Source organism: Muscardinus avellanarius, assembly GCF_963383645.1.
Source record: "Muscardinus avellanarius genome assembly, chromosome: Y".
NCBI classification, from domain to species: domain Eukaryota; kingdom Metazoa; phylum Chordata; class Mammalia; order Rodentia; family Gliridae; genus Muscardinus; species Muscardinus avellanarius.
Window position 1 is genome coordinate 9,585,220 of NC_137809.1, and position 20,125 is coordinate 9,605,344.

Here is a 20,125-nt window from a genome sequence, read left to right on the forward strand (position 1 = left end):
ACATACATGGAGGCTGAAACAGGTAGATCACAAGTTCCAAAACATTTCAGAATAAAACTAAAGGTTTGGGGTGTATTTCGGAGATAAATGACCTTAGATTCAATTCCCATCATCACAAAATATTCTGACATTTTCTATCAGGCATCACCCCTTTTTCCTAGTTTCCCTCATAGCAACCTTCAGAGTTAAAAAAAAAGGACCATTAGGGGCTGGAAGAACTCATATTGTACATCCCCTGCCCTATTTTTTATTCTTTGTTTTGAAACCGGTCTCACTGAGTTGCAAAGGGCCTCACTAAGTAGCTGAGGCTGTCTGTGAACCCAGATCCTCACTAAGTAGTTGAGGCTGTCTGTGAACTTAGATCCTCCTGTCTCAGCCTCCCAAATGCTGGGATTACAAGCTTGCACCACAATGCCTGACTTAATCTCTTTAAAATAGGGCTACTAGCACTAAAGTTCTCCCCTGTCTTAGAATTATATTAACAGAAAAAGCCAATTCCTATGTGCCTCATCTCTCCAGATGTCCAGCTCAGTTTTGTCCAAGAAGTGTCCAGTGCTTGGTCCCAATTAGAGCTGGGTTCTAACTGCTTCCTACATACTATAAGGTTTGAAGTGCCTACAGGACCAACGTGAGTAGCTACCCAGATACAGCAGGTGGGATAGTAGATTGGTTCATAGGGAAGTACCTCTGTTTAGTTTATCACACCTGAACCTATTTTCCCTTCTCTCCCTAGGGAATGCCGAAAACCAGTGAAACAAACATAGATGAAGGTCTTTATTCCCGTCAACTGTGAGTAGGGGCAAGGCTAGGTATGAAAAGTAGGAGTCACAGAGTAGATTGGGTTGGGCCAAGTCCTGATATGAGGTCTCTCCCTGATAGGTATGTGTTGGGTCATGAAGCAATGAAACATCTCCAGACATCCAGTGTTTTGATATCAGGCCTGAAAGGCCTGGGTGTGGAAATTGCCAAAAATATTATACTTGGTGGTGTTAAGGCTGTCACTCTTCATGACCAGGGCACTGCCCAGTGGAGTGACCTCTCCTCCCAGGTAACTTTCTGGCTACCTTCCCCTTGTCAAGGAACCAACTTTGGATTCTATATTTCAGTTCTTCTTGTTCCCTTTATAGTTCTACCTGCGAGAGGAGGATATTGGTAAAAATCGAGCTGAAGTATCACAACCCCGCCTTGCTGAACTCAATAGCTATGTACCTGTTAGCACCTACACTGGACCCCTTGTTAAGGACTTCCTCAGTGGTTTCCAGGTACCTTGGAGGATTGCCTTTTTATAATTTTTACATATATATCTCTTGCTTGTTTGTTAAATATTAAGTGTTTTTGCTTAGTGTGTCAGGTTTTGTGTAGGAAGGCTAGGGCATATAGATGGGAAGTTTAGACCTGTTCTTGGGGGACTAATGGTTTTCAAAAGGAAAGATGTGGCCATACATTTTGATGTGATAGTTTACGAACATTGAATTCTGGAGCTGACTAGCCTTTGTGTGTAAGTCAGGATTCTTAAAGTTGTATGAGCAGTAACAAGTCATTTAATCTTCTCTGCCTTAGTTTTTTCTTGTCTATAGAACAAGATCAATAGCACTGTTCACTTTACAGTTTTTTTTTGTGTTAAGCTTACAGTAGCAGCTGGTATATGGTTTTTGTTATATATGTCAAGTAAGAAGAGCTATGGGTGCTAATACACTGTTATAAGTTGTCCCAGAGGACTAGAGTACTAGAGCTTCTGATACAGAAGTAAAAATACATCTTAGTAGATAAGGAAGGGAATTACTACAGAAATCCCACAGTTTATAGGTAAACGCATTTTTTTTGAGAATTGGAATACTTAGATGTGGTGGAAATAACAGACTTTGGAGCAAGGTATTACTATTTTTTTGTCTTGAGGCACAGCTGGATTATAGCCAGACTGCAACAATTCATACTTGTTAAATAAATTTTCTGATCTTTGAACATTTTTGTTCTTTTAAACTTAGTCTCTTCATCATGAGTCTGACATACTTTACTGATATTTGTTTAAGAGGGCTAAACCAGCAGAACCTGTATTTTAATTTCTACCCTTCATCAACCTTTTTTCTTCATTTTTTTACTCCCTTTCACCTTTGCCTTTTTTTTTTTTACTCCCTTTAACCTTGCTCTTTATAGGTGGTGGTTCTTACCAACACTTCTTTGGAGTACCAGCTGCAGGTGGGTGAAGTCTGTCATAGCCACGGAATTAAACTGGTGGTGGCAGATACTCGAGGCCTTTTTGGGTGAGTACCTAAATGTTCCTTCTCCAACCCCTGCCAAATCCAGTCCATGAGGCTCCCAGTCCAATGAAAACCTCAGACTGCCAGGTTTTTATTTTTGCATGTTAACTCTCCCTGTGAGGCATGAGCACCATCTGATTCTGCCCAGTGATGGGGCTGGGTTTGCTTGGCAAGTAATTACTACTTTGAGGAAGTATGGAGAAGTGTGTGTGTGTATATATGTATCAGTCCTGTTGTCTCCCTCTGCAGGCAACTCTTCTGTGATTTTGGAGAGGAAATGATTCTCATAGATTCCAATGGTGAACAGCCACTCAGTGCTATGGTGTCCATGGTCACCAAGGTAAGGAAGATAGCTCCTAAAGTTCTGGTAGGGAGGTGTTCAGCAACCATTCTTCCTGTGTGCTGGCAACCTGAGCAAACTAACATTTAAATCCTGTTCCTTATTCACTTAGGATAACCCTGGAGTTGTCACCTGCCTGGATGAGACACGGCATGGATTTATGAGCGGTGACTTTGTCTCCTTCACAGAGGTTCAGGGGATGAGTGAACTCAATGGCACTCAACCTATAGAGATCAGAGTGTTAGGTATGCCAAGGCAAAGAGAAAGTTGTCTCTGTGATGTGAGTTGTCTGGAGTCCAAGAAGGGACATATCTCTAATTTGAAGATAGATACATCTCTGGATTCTGAGCTGGGATTTAGAAGAGATGTGTGCATGGGATTCAAATGAATGAAGAGTGGTAAATTAGCTAGATGTAGAAGAATTTTATGTCATTCCTGTTTTACATTTTTCTTTTATTATTGAATAGCTTCGCCTCTTTTTAAAAATTTTGCTATAAAGTATGTCTTTAGTTCTTGGTATAATCTGAGTAATGTTTCACATATCCAAGAACCTCAAAATATTTCTACTTTTTATTCACTGTTTACTGTTACATATTTTGTTTTATAGATAAAATATTGTGTTGTAAATTTTCATTGTGCTTTTAATATCTAAAAAATGATTTAAAGAGTTAAAAAATTTTTATTGATAGCCCACCATTTCCAGGGTTCTTCCCTTTTTATGATAAACCATATATATATATATATATATATATATATATATATATATATATTTTTTTTTTTTTTTTTTTTTTTGGTGGTACTGGGGATGGAACCCAGAGGCTTTCTACCTCCGGGCTATACTCCCAGACCTTTTTGTAAAATATTTTTTTATTTGGAAACAGGGTCTCACTAAGCCGCTGAGAGGCTCGCTAAGTAGCTGACACTGGCTTTGAACCTGTGTGATCCTCCTGTTTCAGCCTATCAAGTGTGGGGATTATAAGTGTGTGCCACCATGCCTAGCAACCAGATTTATTTTTAATTTTTCTTCTGCCCTGAGGATGCCTTCTAATTTTTTTTTTTTTTTTTTTTTTTTTTTTTTTTTTGCGGGTCTGGGATGGAACCCAGGGGCATTTGACCTCTGAGCTACACCCCCTGCCCTATTTTTTATTCTTTATTTTGAAACCAGGTCTTACTAAGTTGCAGAGGGCCTCACTAAGTAGCTGAGGCTGTCTGTGAACTGTGATCCTCTGGTCTCAGCTTCCTGAATGCTGGGATTACAAGTGTGCCACCACGCCTGGCTTTAATATTTGTTATAATATAGGTCTGTTGCTTTTTTCCCTGTAGTGCTGGAATGGAACCCAGTAGTATTTTATCTCTAAGCTACTCCAGCTCTATTTTTAATTCTTTATTTTATTTTATTTTATTTTATATATTTTGGTGGTACTTCTACCTTCGGGCTATACTCCCAGACCTTTTTTATATTTTATTTGGAAACAGGGTCTCACTAAGTTGCTGAGAGCCTCACTAAGTAGCTGAGGCTGGCTTCAAACCTGCGCGATCCTCCTGTCTCCGCCTCCCAAGCGCGGGGATTACAAGCCTGCGCCACCACGCCCGGCTTTAATTCTTTATTTTGAAACAGGGTCTCACTAAATTGTGGAGGGCTTAAGTAGATGAGGCTCACTAAGTTGTGGAGGGCTTAAGTAGATGAGGCTAACCATTAATCCTGATTCTCCTGTTGCAGCCTCTTAAGTACTGGGATTACAAGCATGCATCACCGTGCCCGACTTTCTCTTAGCTTTTAATATGTGAAAAGTGTATTTAATACTTAGTGTATTTTTGAAATAATTTTGTTTTGATTATAAAATTCTTGTTTTCTTACATTGTCTTAAAAAGGGCTGTTTAGTTTTGCTTGTTTTCTACAAGAAGTTGTACTGTCATTCATATATTTGCTTCTCTGCATGCAATCATATTTTTCTGTCACTATTTTTATTTTACTTATTTTTTGTGGTACTGGGGATGGGAACCAGGGACAGTCTACCTCTGAGTTACACTTCCAACCATATTTTATATTCTTTATTTTGAAACAGGGTCTCCCTCCGTTGTGGAGGGCTTTACTCAGTAGCTGAGGCTGGCTATGAAACTGTGATTCTCCTTTCTTAGGCTCCTGAGTACCTGGCTTCTATCATTAATTTTAAACAGTGTCATTGTGGTATACCATTTTCTACATTTGTCTTCTATTTGGGTTTACTGAATTTATTTCACTTGTGAATTTATAGTTTATCACATTTGGGTAAAATTTATAGGTGTGTTAAATTATTTGCCATATTTATTTTTCAAAGTATCATTTTCTTGCCTTCACACAGTCATTACTTTATAAGATATTATTCAGAATGTATACTATTTATTAAGACACTAGTTCATTTTTTAGTTGTGCCTTATTTTCTTTTTCCTTTTTTAATGTATTTTGGATTTTGTTAAATTTAATCTTTTTTGTAAGAGTATAAATCTGTTAACCCCATTTAGTGTGTAAAGTTAATAAGGAAAAAAATATATATATTCTATATATATGTATATTTTGTGGTACTGGGGTTGGAACCCAGGGGCATTTCTACCTCCGGGATAGACTCCCAGACTTATTTTATACTTTATTTGGAAAACAGGGTCTCACTAAGTTGCTGAGAACCTCACTCAGTAGCTGAGGCTGGCTTCAAACCTATGCGATCCTCTTGTCTCAGCCTCCCAAGCACTGAGGATTACAAGTGTGCACCACCACGCCTGGCTTTATAGGAAAAGAATATTAAAAACAACTTGTAAGCCGGGCTTACAAGGATCAGGCAGGTTTGAAGCCAGCCTTGCTGGCTTAAGAGGCCCTGTTTCCATATACAAATATAAAAATAGGTCTGGGAGTGAAGCCCGAAAGTAGAAGGGTTTTCAGGAACCCTAGTACTACAAAAAATAAAATAAAATAAAATAAAATAAAATAAAATAAAAACAACTTGTAAATATTCTGTAAGCTGGGCGTGGTGGCGCGCTTGTAATCCCAGCATTTGGGAGGCTGAGACCGGAGGTTCGCGGTTCACGGACAGCCTCAGCTACTTAGTGAGGCCCTCTGCAACTCAGTGAGATCCAGTTTCAAAATAAAAAAATAGGGCAGAGGGTGTAGCTCAGAGGTTGAATGCCCCTGGGTTCCACCCCCAAACCCCCAGACCCGCAAGACCCGCACCCCCAGACTCCCAGACCTGCAAAAAAAAAAAAAAAAAAAAAAAATATATATATATATATATATATATACTGTATATATATATATATATATATACTGTATATGTATATATTCTGTAGTTAAAGAATTTGTAGATAATTATGATCATGTTGAGAGACTTGAGAGATATAAAGTGATACAAGTGAAAAATATACATGGTCCAATATAGTGGAGGTATGTAAAGTAAAGGTATGAAACCAAAAAAGCTTTTAAGGAAATAATAGTTCTTTGCTACGTGTGGTGGTACACACTTGTAATCCCAGCTCTTAGGAGGCTGGCATACTTGAGTTTTAAAAAATACTTTAAAGTGTTTGTGTGTGTTACTGGAGATTGAACCTAGGTGTCCTGGTCTCTTTCAACCTTCAGGTTAGTCTCCACCTAGGATTAGCTATCCTTTAATCTTTTTTTTCCTATTTTCTTTTTTTTTTTTTTTTTGTAATTCAACTCCGGGGCATTCTACTTCTGAGCTACACTCTAGCTGTATTTTATTTTTTATTTTGAGACGGACTCACCAAGTTGTGGAGGGTCTCATTAGGTTGCTGAGGCTGACTTCAAACCTTGGACCCTCCTGGCTCAGCCTCCCAAATATTGGGATTACAGGTGTGAACCACCACACCTGGCTTTTTTCTATGGGTCCAGAATAAGCTAAGTAATCAGAAATCTTACTTGTTGATTGCCTCCCATATCTGAAACCTGCTTTAATTTTGTTTAGTTTCTTTTTTCTTTTTTTTTTTTTTGTGGTACTGGGGATGGAACTCAGGCATTTTACCTCCAAGCTACATCCCCTGCACTATTTTTTTATTCTTTATTTGGAAACAGGGTCTCACTGAGTTGCAAAGGTCCTCACTAAGTAGCTGAGGCTGTCCACAAACTGTGATCCTCCTGTCTCAGCCTCCCAAATGCTCGGATTTCAAGTGTGTACCACCCGGCCTGGCACTTTTTTAGTTTCTTAATTGCCATCTTTGAAAGAGATATGTGGCCAGAAGTGGAAGTCCTAAGTCAGCGTCAACTCTGTCTCTGTTGTTTGAAATAAACCAGCGGCCAAGAGCCAGTGTCATCTTACTGTCTGAGCTTAGTTTGGGAATTTGGTCTGATCTAAGCCTTGGGATTAGAGAGGAGGCTGGGTTTTCTAGGATCTGAATGGAAGTGTGATGGTAGGGGTAAAGGAGAGAGATGTCTCTGATTTTATTGTGCATGTCTAAAAATATAGGGTAGGAGTAGACATACTGTGCATGGATCTAAGTAAAAAATAGGGTAGGAGTAGACATTTCTCAGAAGTATTGAGTTTCCATTGAAGGGTCTGATCAGTTTTCTGGGTCAGATTGAACGTTGTTTTCTCCACCGACCTGGGCAAAAGAACAAAGGTCCTATGTTGTCAAATTTGGAGGGGAGCTTGAACACAGAAGGTTGTCAAGGGGAGCACTTAGACCTGATCAGGGTCCTCGTGAAGTAGATCTGGGGTATAAAGGAGAGGGTACCTATGTCTGAAGCAGAGCTTGTGAATAGATGACCAATGTCTGAACCAGGATAGCGTGGCATTTAAATTCTCATTTCAGTGGTGCTGTCTATCTTGGGAGATGGGAGGGACACTCAGTGGACTTACAGATTGCCTCCCAATGTTATCTCCTAGGTCCCTATACCTTTAGTATCTGTGATACCTCCAGCTTCTCTGACTACATCTGTGGAGGCATTGTCAGTCAAGTCAAAGTATCAAAGAAGATTAGTTTTGTGAGTATGGAGGGGTGTGTGAATGGGAGAGCAGACTGTGGTATTTTAGGTATTTCTAGGTTTTTTACACCTCTGGTTTTGATATCTCCTTTTCCACAGAAATCCCTCCCAGCCTCATTGGCAGAGCCAGACTTTGTGATAACAGACTTTGCTAAGTATTCTCACCCTGCTCAGCTGCACATTGGCTTCCAGGCTCTACATCAGTTTTTTGTTCAATATAATCGGTCACCTCGGCCCCACAATGAGGTAAATGGGCAAGCCAGACCCATCATAACTATCGTTCTAGCTCTTCTCTTTTCTTATATCTACAGTGCTCTGATATGTTCTCTGTTGGTTTCTTCTGGCCCACTAGGAGGATGCAGCAGAGCTGGTGATCTTAGCACAAGCTGTGAATGCTCAGGCCCTTCCAGCAGTCCACCAGGACAACCTGGATGAAGACCTTATTCGGAAGCTGTCATATGTGGCTGCTGGGGACCTGGCACCCATAAATGCCTTCATTGGGGGCCTGGCTGCACAGGAGGTCATGAAGGTTAGGATGGTTCAGGAAGGGTATATTTTGGTTTATCTGAGTACCATCCTAACAGGCTGTTTTATCTGTGCCAAGTCCTCATTTGACTAGTGATAAACTTCTGTGTCTAGGCCTGTTCGGGGAAATTCATGCCCATCAAGCAGTGGCTGTACTTTGATGCTGTTGAGTGTCTCCCTGAGGACAAAGTTGCTTTCATGGAAGACAAGTGCCTCCCGGTATATAAGTAAGACCCCCTGGAAAGCATTAGAAGCAGCTATAGGGAATCTCTTCTCTAACTTGCTTTTCTCACTTGATTCAGTGTCAGAACCGTTATGATGGACAAGTGGCTGTATTTGGCTCAGAACTACAAGAAAAGATGGGCAAACAGAAGTATTTCATGGTGAATGATACTGTTGGACACCTATATTTCTCTCTCTCCTGCCCTCTGGCCACCTTTTCTAAGTCTGTTTCTGAATGGAGTGTCTTTCAGTTCTAAAAGCCTGACATCTCTATTTTCATATTCTGTATACTGAGGAAAAGTCTAATATGTATTCCTTTGTTTTCCTCCCTTAAATGCTTTCTTTCTGAGCTGACTATAATCTTATGGCCCTATAATTTATGACCCTGTATTTATATCACAATCTTGTTCTCTCTTAGTGTCTTCAGGGGGAGTGAGAACTGGTGGGTGGCCTTGGGTTCCTTCACTCTGATAAGACTCTTCATTCCTTTCAGGTGGGTGCAGGTGCCATTGGCTGTGAGCTGCTCAAGAACTTTGCTATGATTGGGCTAGGCTGTGGGGAGGATGGGGAAATAACAATTACAGATATGGACACCATTGAGAAGTCTAATCTGAACCGACAGTTTCTCTTTCGCCCGTGGGATATCACAGTGAGTAGGGGGTAGAATGAATTTCTCTCATGTTATTTTCTTGTTTCTAGTTTTAATAGTTTGTTTTTGTTTGTATAGGTTTTAACTTATTCTGATTTTTCTCTATCATTCAATATTCAACAAATCATTGAATACCTGTTATGTCCTGTCATTGATCATTTTCACAACTCTTCCCATACACTTTGTTTTTTCTGATTTTTGCTCATTGTAAATATGAGACCATGAAGCTGAATTATAAAGACATCTGGGAAGTTTTCTGTAAGAGTCGGTGTTATTTTTTCTCCTAAGAATCTGTCTTTTTTTTTTTTTTGAGGTATTGGAAATTGAATCCAGAGACATTTTTCTTCCTACACTTTCAGCCCTATTTTTATTTTTGTTTGAAAGGATCTTTCTAGGTTCCTGAGTCTCTTTAATTTGCTGAAGTTGGTCTCAAACCTGTGATCCTCCTTTCTCTTCCTTCCATTTGGTAGGATTACTGGTGTGTGCTACAATGCCTGGCCTCAGCCCTTTTAAAATTTTGTTTTGTTTTTGGAACAGGGTATTGCTAAGTTGCTGATAGTCTTACTAGTTGAGGCTGACCTTGAATCTGAGGATCTCTTGGCTTAGTCTCCAAAGTATTGGGATTATATGTATGTACCACCATATCCAGCTTTTGCATTCCTTTGATATACTTTTTACTTCACATTCTAGACTCTAGATCTTTGGAACATATAAGGTAACAACATTTTTTTGTCATTCTGTAATGAGAAGATGTAGAATACATGAGAAATTCTCAAAATGTGTTCTTTTGTTTTTTGGATTTATATAATGCTCATTGAGTCCACAATTCTACTAATTTTAAGAATACTTAGATATTTGCCTTTTTTCTTTAAATAAAAGTGAAAATTTTGCCGGGCATGGCATGGTGGTGCACGCGCGGCTGGCTTCGAACCTGCACGATCCTCCTGTCTCTGTCTCCCAAGCGGAGGGATAACAAGTGTGTGCCACCAGGCCTGGTTTATTCTTTATTTTGAAACAGAGTTTCACTGAGTTGCAAAGGGGCCTCACTAAGTAGCTGAGGCTGACTGCAAACTAATATCCTTTTGTTTTAGCCTCTCAAATGTTGGGATTATAAATGTGTATGAAGCAGGGTTTTACTAAGTTGCGGAGGGCCTCACAAAGTATCTGAGGCTGGCTGTGAGCCTGCATTTCTCTTGTCTCTGTACTGAGATTACAAGTGTGTGCCACCACACCAGGCTAGAGTATGCCTGTTAAACTAAAAATCTAAGTGTCTTTAGATAAATCAGTCTGTGAGTTAGCTCTGTAAAGATTTCTTGGGAAAATGCACAAAAACCATTTTTTTTTTCCACTTAGAAATTAAAGTCTGACACTGCTGCTGCTGCAGTGCGTCAAATAAATCCGCACATCATGGTGGTAAGTCACCAGAACCGTGTGGGCCCTGACACAGAGCATATTTATGATGATGACTTCTTTCAAAATCTGGATGGTGTGGCCAATGCCCTGGACAATGTGGATTCCCGTGAGTTTGGAAGCTGCTGAGGAAAAAGGCAGAGTTGTATATGTTGGGGGAAATTCTTATTTTCTTGTCATGTCCTAATGTTCCTCTCCAAGTTCTCATGCCATTCCTCTCCCTAAAGGCTTGTACATGGACCGCCGCTGTGTGTACTACCGCAAGCCTTTGCTGGAATCAGGCACACTGGGAACCAAGGGTAATGTGCAGGTGGTTATACCCTTCTTGACAGAGTCTTACAGTTCTAGCCAAGATCCTCCTGAGAAGTCCATTCCCATCTGCACACTGAAGAACTTTCCCAATGCCATTGAGCACACTCTGCAGGTGATCATCCATGTGGGAGTGGGAGGTGGAAGGGTTAGATAGCTGGGCGGCTTCTTGGTCATTAAACCTTTGTCATTCACGTACTGCCAACCCCATTACAGCATGCATCTTTTGTTTTGACTTCTCTCACTTTAAACCCTGCAGCCTGTTTTACAAATGATATTTTTCTTACTTTATAATTTTTATTTTGGAGAAAAATTATAAAGAATATAATTAAAACTGGGTGTGTTGGCATATACTTGTAATTTCAGTACTTGGGGCTAAGAGAAAAATCACAGATTCACAGCCAGCAATTTAGGCCCTTCACAACATAGACTCTGTTTAAAAAAAAAAAAAGAAAGAAAAAGAAAAAAGTGCCCCTGAGTTCAATCCCCAGTACTGCAAAAAAGAAAAACAAAACAAAAACAAACAAACAAAAACAACAAAAGCAAAAACAAAAAAAAGGTCTGGAAAATTTGAGAATTTTTTATATAAACAATATTTTTTACCAACTAAAATCAACTTGGTAGTATTATTTCTGAAAAGTTGCCTATACTGTTATTTACATAGTTAGATTCCTCTGTAAACCAAATGTATTTGAGCAAATGTATTGGTTCATCACAAATTTTTTTGTTTGTATAATGCATGTACATGTAAAATAGCATGTAGCATCATCTAGCTCATAAGTTTTTAAAGTCTTAAAGCAGGTGTTACCAAGAAGGCACTGAACAGATTGTAGATATAGAAAAGAATTCAAATTTGTCACTGCATCTTTTCCTTCCTTTTTCCTTTCTTTCTTCTTTCTTTCTTTCTTTCTTTCTTTCTTTCTTTTTCTTTCTTTCTCTTTCTTTCTTTCTTTCTTTCTTTCTTTCTTTCTTTCTTTCTTTCTTTCTTTCTTTCTTTCTTTCTTTCTTTCTTTCTTTCTTTCTTTTTTTGTGGTTCTGGGGATGGAACCCAGGGACTTTCTATCTCCGGGCTATGCTCTCAAACCTATTTATACTTTATTTGGAAACAGGGTCTCACTAACTTGCTGAGAGCCTTACTAAGTAGCTGAGACTGGCTTCAAACCTGTGAGATTTTTCTGTCTTAGCCTCCAAAGTGTGGGGATTATAAGCATGTGCCAGCTCGCCCGCCTTCACAGTGTCTTTTTATTTATTCAGTTAAAAAAGGTAGAAGGTAGATTTCTTAGAGGGTGGGGGAAAGTAAGTTTTTTTTTTTTTTCCTGAAAAGTGGAATAATTCAAGTAAGCTTGGATGTCTTTAATTCTTCTTGGACAAAATGAACATGCCTGGGAAATTTGTACCCAGAACCTAATTCTAATCCCATTCTCTTTTAAATCTAAGGCCAACCTTTATGTTTTCAATTTTTATAATAATATATAATATTTTAGGCAGTATTTGAGGCCAGGTGAGGAAATGTTTTAAGAAGAAAAAGAAGAGTACTAAAATAAAATTCTAATTATTGCTTACTTTTCTTTTCTGGAAGTTACAGAATTGATTTTGATGTTTATTTCATTCATCACTGTGTGTGTATGTTACTTTTGCCAGGTTCTGGCTCTTATTCTGAGCCTGACATGCAGGGGAGCCCATTAAAAAGGCTTTAAATAGATTCATTATGTATTCTTGGACTAATCTCTTCATGCATTAGATTCCTCATCTGTAAAATGAGCTTGAAAAAGGACCTTTCATGAACCTTTTATAATGTGAACTTAATGTGAACTTAGCAGTATTATGAGTAAGCTTTAAATGTATATGTAGTTTCTCATTTTTCATAGCAGTTCCATGAGGTGTAAATATTACTATACACTATGTTTTAAAATGAGACAGATAAACCCAGGTGTGGTGGCGCACACTTGTAATGAGGCAGAGACAGGAGGATTGCGCAGGTTCGAAGCAAGCCAGCCATGCTGGCTTAGGAGACCCTGTTTCCAAATAAAAAAGTATAAAATAGGTCTGGGAGTGTAACCCGGAAGTAGAAGGGTTTCCAGGAACCCCAGTACCACCAAAAAAAAAATAATAATAAAATAAATAAATAAAATGAGACAGATAAAAAATGAAGTATAGATATTTTGTCTGCTTGAAATAAAAAAACTAAGTAATAGTATGTGGCAAAGCTAGAATTTGAACTCTCCAGCGTCTAAACCACTTCACCAGTGTTTGTATTTACTGATGTCATAGTTCTCAGAGGGCAAAAATATAAGTACTCTCACTTAATTTTTCACACATACACACTCATGTAAACACTGTGCAAATCAAGGCCCTTGATTTATTTTTTGCAGTACTGGGGATCGAACCCAGGGGCATTCTACCTTCAAGTTTCACCCCCCAGTCCTTTTTTTTTTTTTTTTTTTTTTTTGGTGGTACTGGGGTTTCTGGAAGCCCTTCTATTTCCGGGCTATACTCCTAGACCTATATTTTTATTTGGAAACAGGGTCTCCTATGCCAGCACTGCTGGTTTCCAACCTGCGCAATCCTCCTGTCTCTGCTTCCCAAACGCAGGTATTACAAGTGTGGGCCACCACACCTGGCCTATTTTTTAGATTTATTATTATTATTACTATCATTATTGTTGTTATTTTTTGGTGGTACTGGGGTTCATAAAACCTGTCTACCTCTGGCCTACACTCCCGGACCTTTTTTTTTTAATTTGGAAAGAGTCTCCTAAGCCATGCTGGCTTCGAACCTGTGTGATCCTCCTGTCTCCCTCCTAAGGACAGGGATTACAAGTGTGCACCACCATGCCTGGCTAATTTTTAATTTTTAAATTTTTTTTGGTGGTACTGGGGTTCCTGGAAGCCCTTCTACCCCCAGGCTACACTCCCAGACCTATTTTATACTTTATTCGGAAACAGGGTCTCTTAAGCCAGTGCGGCTGGCTTCACTGGCTTCGAACTTGCCCGATCCTCCTGTCTCTGCTTCCCAAGCATGGGGATTACAAGCATGCATCACCATGCCCGGCTAATTTTTAATTTTTTTAAAGGGTCTTGCTAAGTTGCTGAAGGTCTCTGTTGACCTTGCTCTGCATTCGTCTTGTCTCAGCCTCCCAAGCACTAGGATGACAGGCATGTGCCACCATGCCGAGCCTATTTTTTAAAATTTTGTAACGGGGTTCACTAAGTTGTGGAGGATCTCACTAAGTAGCTGAGGCTGGCTGTGAACCCCGATTCACCTGTCTCTGCCTTTTAGGTTCTAGGATTACAAGCCTTTGATTTTTAATTCTAGGGGAAGGCTTGGGGAAGTTTTGGGGGGCCATGTTTGGCAGTTTTCAGCCTTCTTCTATGGTGGCTGTGTTCTTCCTAATTACTTTATTCACTAGTGATCTTTCTGATGTATGCAAAAACTTGTTTTGCCAACCATTGCCCTACATAATTTTGTTCATTCTGTTCTCAGTGGGCTCGGGATGAGTTTGAAGGACTCTTTAAGCAGCCAGCAGAAAATGTCAACCAATATCTCACGTAAGTAACCCAAAAGTTCTCTTATCTCTTGTCCTGTAGTCATTACATCCCACCTCTTTTCCTTTGAAACTCTGCAACAGGCACACTTTCTGAATAAACTAATGAATACTTAAATTTCATACTATGGGTGTGTGTGGGAGGTGGTGGTCATGATTAGTTTTTCTTAGGGAAAGTGGGCTAACACTAAAACACCTTCTTCTGGGTCTATTGAGTAATTCACTTCTTCAAATTTATTCAAATTCAAATTCCTGAAAGTGATCCCACATTTGTGGCGAGAACAATGGAGTTGGCAGGCACCCAGCCTTTGGAAGTGTTAGAAGCGATACATCGTAGTCTGATACTGCAGCGGCCGCACACCTGGGTTGACTGTATAAAATGGGCCTACCACTATTGGCACACTCAGTATTCTGACATCATCCAGCAGTTGCTGCATAACTTTCCTCCTGGCCAGGTATATTGCATGTTTTCTGGTTCTTTTGGCAGAATATATTTCCTGGAAATGGGAAGGTACTATAGATTTTTGACATGTTTCTTCCAAGTAATCTGTCACAGGCACCACAAGGAGTGATTATTTAGGTTAGTTATTTCCCAAAACATGTATCTTAGTACAATAATCGGCAGGAGTTCAAGTCCCAGTTCTATTTGACATGGGCAGAGGACAGCATCTGTGAAGTAATAATAATAACTTGTCCTATGGGGATTTTGTGAAGATTAATTTGCATTTATATTGATATTAAGCTAGTAGAGCGAAATTTAAAAAATGAGTAAGTTCTTTGATTTGCTGTTTTTGGTTCAGAGTGGGTTTCTGTCAATAATGAATCTAGACTTCTAGACCAAGTCAAGGAGTTTGGATTTCTAGTGTCCTCTTCTTTCAGAAAAGACTTTTTCCAACCTTTTTCATTCTAGCTCACAAGCTCTGGAGCACTGTTCTGGTCTGGGCCCAAACGCTGTCCACACCCACTCACCTTTGATGTAAACAATGTAAGCCTCCCTGGATTTCATAGGTTTAAATGGGACCTGGGCAGGTGAGAAGTAGGTGTTCACTTTTCTATGTGGTGCCATCTCCCAGCCTCTACATCTGGACTATGTGATAGCTGCTGCCAATCTGTTTGCCCAGACATATGGGTTGACAGGGTCTCAGGACCGAACTGCTGTGACTACACTCCTGCAGTCTCTTCAGGTGCCCAAGTTTACTCCCAAGTCTGGCATCAAGATCCATGTTTCTGACCAGGAGTTGCAGAGCACCAGTACCTCTGTTGGTAAGGATGTTTGGCCATTTGGCCAGAAGTCACCTTTATAGTTTATCCCTATCCATTTATGCTTCACTGATCTTCCACTGGCCATGTTCTTTCACCCTATCTTTGAGATTTACCCACATACCATCCTTGGGTCTCAGCTTTCTCCCATGTGAAATATAGTCATGCATTTTGTTTTCCCATTGTAGATAGCATGAGAATTGCTTATATATTCCTGAATGTATTTGTGTTACATTATTCTCCTTTTCTTTCTTCTTTATCTGTTTATTTAGCGAAGAAAGGAATTTAATTTTTACTGGTGGTTTTGTCTCCCCAATAATTTTAATTGCTTTGTTTTCTTCCACATTTTTGTATCTGCTCATCTGTGTATCTGCCTCAGATTTTGCTCTATGCATAATTAAACTAATAGTGCCCTCCATGGCGCTTCTCATTATCCAGTTCTAAATCTCTAGGAGCTTCTCATTCCTCAACTACCTTCTCTCTCTCCATCCTGTATCATGCTCTTTATTGCCCCCTCTATTTTGCTTCTTTTCTAAGTTATTTTCTTTTACATATACCTGTCTGTTTTGTATATTTCCATTTCCAAGTATCTGTCCCCCCTCATGTATTCTCTCATGTTTCACTTTGCATATTTCTGTATCTCTTACTTCAGCTACCGCCCCTTTGTTTTCTCCTGACATCCTCCATAAATAACATACCCTTATCTCTATTATCTCCTGCTATATATTTTTCTCCAAATTCCTTCACACATATATCCCAAACCATATTTCTCTTATAGTTCTTTCTGTATTTGCTTCCAGGTTCTATTATTATTATTTTTTAATGGTACTGGGGATGGAACCCAGGGTCATTCTACCTCTGAGCTACACCCGGCCCAATTTTTTTAATTCTTTATTCTGAAACAAGATCTCACTGAGTTGCAAAGGACCTCACTTTGTAGTTGAGGTTGGCCTCGATCTGCAGTCTCCTGTCTCAGCCTCTTAAATTCTGGGATCACAAGCGTGTACCACTATGCCCAGCTCCAGGTGCTGTTTTTTTTCTCTCAGCTCTTTTTCATATTTATCCCCCATATCACTTTCCTTTATGACATTCCTTTATAATATCTCCTATCTCATCTCTTTCTCACATATATCCACCATTTATTTTTATTTTTTTAGGTACTGGGGATTGAACTCAGGGGCATTCTACCTCTGAACTATACCCCCAACCCTATATTTTATTTTTTCTTTTGAAACAGGGTCTCCCTGAGTTGCAAAGGCCTCACTAAGTAGTTGAGGCTGTCTGTGAAATGAGACCCTCCTGTCGCAGCCTCCTAAATACTGGGATTACAACCATGCACCACCATGCCCAGCTTCTACCATTTTTATTAATATATACCATTTTATCAAGTTAAGTGTTCTGTTCCAATACATGAAGTCTGTTGACACTGTTGGGGCAACCATTCTCTATGATGTCTTCATCTTGCAGAGTTAACTTTGTGACCATCTTCTTCTCCCTATAGTCACTGGCAACCATCAGCTACTTTTGGTTTCTTTTATTATTCTAGATAGGGCATTTAGGTAGAATAAGATAGCATTTTTTTTGTATCTACATTATTTCACTCAGTTTAATATTTTTAGTGGTACATAGACAGATACACATTCCTTATACCGTTAATCTATTTTTTAGCCTGTATCTTAATTTTCTTCCTTTTAAAGTCTGAATGATAACTACACTGTGTATTTATACCACTTTTTTTGGTCTATTCATCTGTTGTTGGATATTTCAGTTGCTTCTACCTTTTGGTAGCTAAAAGTAGTGTGACTTTTTTTCTTAGTATCTTTATCTCTTTTCTTTAGAGTCTTCAAAGTTAACATTTTGTGTTATTTCTAACACCTCTGTAGCTCTTTCTCACCTTTCTAGAGATGTCTTACCATCCCTGTTCTTTTCTAAGATCTCCATTTCAAATCCTTTGTCTGAACACCTTCTGTTCCATCCTTTGCTCTTGCTTTTACTGTAGACACTGATTTGGGGTCAAAAGAGTTGATGATGTTCATACCTTTCTGCAGATAATAGCCACCTAGAGGAACTCAAAGCTATCCTGCCCAATCCAGAGAAGCTCCTTGGATTCAAGATGTACCCCATTGACTTTGAGAAGGTACCATTAGAGTCCTTGGGATGAGCAGGTGTATATAGTCTGACAGTAGCTCAACACTAGACCTTTGTCGGGAGTATGGGACTGCAACAAAACCTAGTCATTGTCTGATTTTGGGGGAAACTTGGAACATAGTGGGATTGAAAATACTTTTGTCTATTGAAGTCAGGGAAATCTTTTCCTCCTCTAACCCTCTTCCCCACTGCCTTTCCTTCCATTCACAATAGGATGACGACAGCAACTTTCATATGGATTTTATTGTAGCTGCATCCAATCTCCGAGCAGAGAACTATGATATTTCCCCTGCAGACCGGCATAAAGTAATATTAATTTATACACTGCCTTCTATCCTTTTCCAAGAGTTGAGTTTCCCACATTTGGCTGTTTAAATAGATAACCTATCTTCTCTAACAATATCTGCTGGTCATTTTATCTTGCAGAGCAAGCTAATTGCAGGAAAGATCATCCCAGCCATTGCAACAACCACAGCAGCCATAGCTGGCCTTGTGTGTCTGGAGCTGTATAAGGTGGTGCAAGGTCACCAACAGCTTGAGTCCTATAAGAACAGTTTCATCAACTTGGCTGTTCCCTTCTTCACCTTCTCTGAGCCCCTTGCCCCACCCCATCACCAGGTGGGAATCTGAATGTATGGAAAATTTTAATGTCTCCAATTAGTGAGACTGTATATGGAAAAATGGTGTGTGTCTGTCTGAATCCTCATGATAGCAGGGTGAGGCTTTCTATAATTTGGTGCCTATACATTTTGTATACCCCTATTCACTCATCAATTTTTTGTTCTGTAAAGTGTGACTGGCATGTTTGAAAAAAAGAGTGAGAGGGTCAGTGCATCTAAAGGATATTAAATGGAAAATTAAAGGGGAATGGAAGGAGCTGGCATTGTCATGATGTTGGGCATCATTGTTAGTTATTGTAATAATTTCAAGGTCATGGGACAAGTCTGAACAAAATTAGGCTGCAGATTGATCTGACTTAACCTGTTAGGGCTATTTGAGTGGCCCTCATCTTACTATTCTCTCTCTTTGTTCCTCAGTATGATAACCAGAAGTGGACATTGTGGGATCGTTTTGATGTGCAAGGACTGCAGTCTAATGGCAAGGAGATGACCCTCAGGCAGTTCCTAGACTACTTTAAGGTTAAGTTCTTTCCTCTTTCACTCACCCCATCTGGAGATAATGGTTGTGTGGGTGTCTTTAACCATTCATTTCATTCAATGTTGTTCTCTTCCTTTCTACTTCTTCCAGACAGAGCACAAATTAGAGATTACCATGCTGTCCCAGGGTGTGTCCATGCTCTATTCCTTCTTTATGCCAGCCATCAAGCTCAAGGAACGATTGGATCAGCCGTGAGTTGGTAGATGGGCAGATGGGTGGAGACCTTGTGTGGGATCCTCAGCTTCCACCTTTACTACCACTTAAAGTTCACTTACTTTTACCGGGTGTGGTATCGCATGCTTGTAATTTCAGCATTCGGGAGGCTGAGATAGGAGCGAGTCCCTTTGCAACTCAGTGAGACCCTGTTTCAAAATAAAGAATAAAAAATAGGGCTGGGGGTATAACTCAGAGGTTAGAATGCCCCTGGTTCCATCCCCAGTACTGCAAAAACAAAAACAGAAACAAAAGACAAAGTTCACTCACTGTGTTTCCTGTCTTCTTTGCCTGGACCTGTCCTTTCTTTTTTGCTTTCTACTTTAACTCTATTCCCTGCCTCAGGTTGACAGAAATTGTGACCCGGGTGTCGAAGCGAAAACTGGGCTGCCATGTGCGTACTCTGGTGTTTGAGCTGTGTTGCAACAATGAAATTGGAGAAGACGTCGAGGTTCCTTATGTACGATACATCATCCGCTGACTACTACCTACCCTTTTACTTAATACCCCATCATTTTACTTCCAGGTTGCTTCTAGTTGTGATATAGGCTAATCCATCCAGGCACATATGCCGTACTTGTTTCTAAGAACATTTTTGCTTGTTGCTTTCTACCTTGTTTTAGTTGAAATTCATAATAAAGAGTTATCCAATGTGGCACATCTTTGTTTTGGAGAGGGCCAATTAATACCTGTTGTCCCTGGATTCTTATACTTTCTAAATGAAGCTTATAATCAAACCAAATGGTTTAGCCCCACCGTAGCAGCATGGTTTAGCCCCACTGTAGCCCCAAATCCAAAATTATAGGATAGAAATGAAATTGACTGTTGCCAATATTAGATCTATGCTAACTTTCCCTTTTTCCTCTTTGCCTAGAAAGATGCCAGTAATGCCATAGAGCAGGTCTATTCCATGGATAGTCCATGGATAAATCTGATAGATGCTCTTATCTCTCTGATTTCTAATTACTAGCCATGTTGATTATAAGAGGTTCCTGGTTTATCTTAATTTGAGTCATACATCTTGCCAATGTGTATATCCTTTGTCACATTTCTTATCTGTTACTTAAATTCTTCATTTCTAAAATAAAGGAAAAAAGTATTATTAAGAGGAAAAAATTATTCA

At 39.5% G+C, this 20,125-nt stretch overlaps 1 protein-coding gene across 1 annotated transcript; it reads left to right on the forward strand.

The window, feature by feature from the left end:
• Positions 1–736: 736 nt before the first annotated feature.
• Positions 737–19,483, forward strand: LOC308279559 (ubiquitin-like modifier-activating enzyme 1; the record flags this gene model as incomplete). Its single annotated transcript, XM_080719689.1, has 24 exons — positions 737–789; positions 880–1,048; positions 1,128–1,262; positions 2,155–2,261; positions 2,508–2,598; positions 2,711–2,843; positions 7,467–7,564; positions 7,664–7,810; positions 7,917–8,093; positions 8,204–8,308; positions 8,392–8,472; positions 8,805–8,960; positions 10,314–10,479; positions 10,598–10,794; positions 14,163–14,227; positions 14,483–14,678; positions 15,134–15,208; positions 15,297–15,486; positions 17,532–17,620; positions 17,845–17,937; positions 18,058–18,249; positions 18,669–18,770; positions 18,880–18,980; positions 19,348–19,483. 24 exons carry the CDS (start codon positions 737–739, stop codon positions 19,481–19,483), a joined length of 3,054 nt encoding a protein of 1,017 aa, XP_080575815.1.
• Positions 19,484–20,125: the final 642 nt, after the last annotated feature.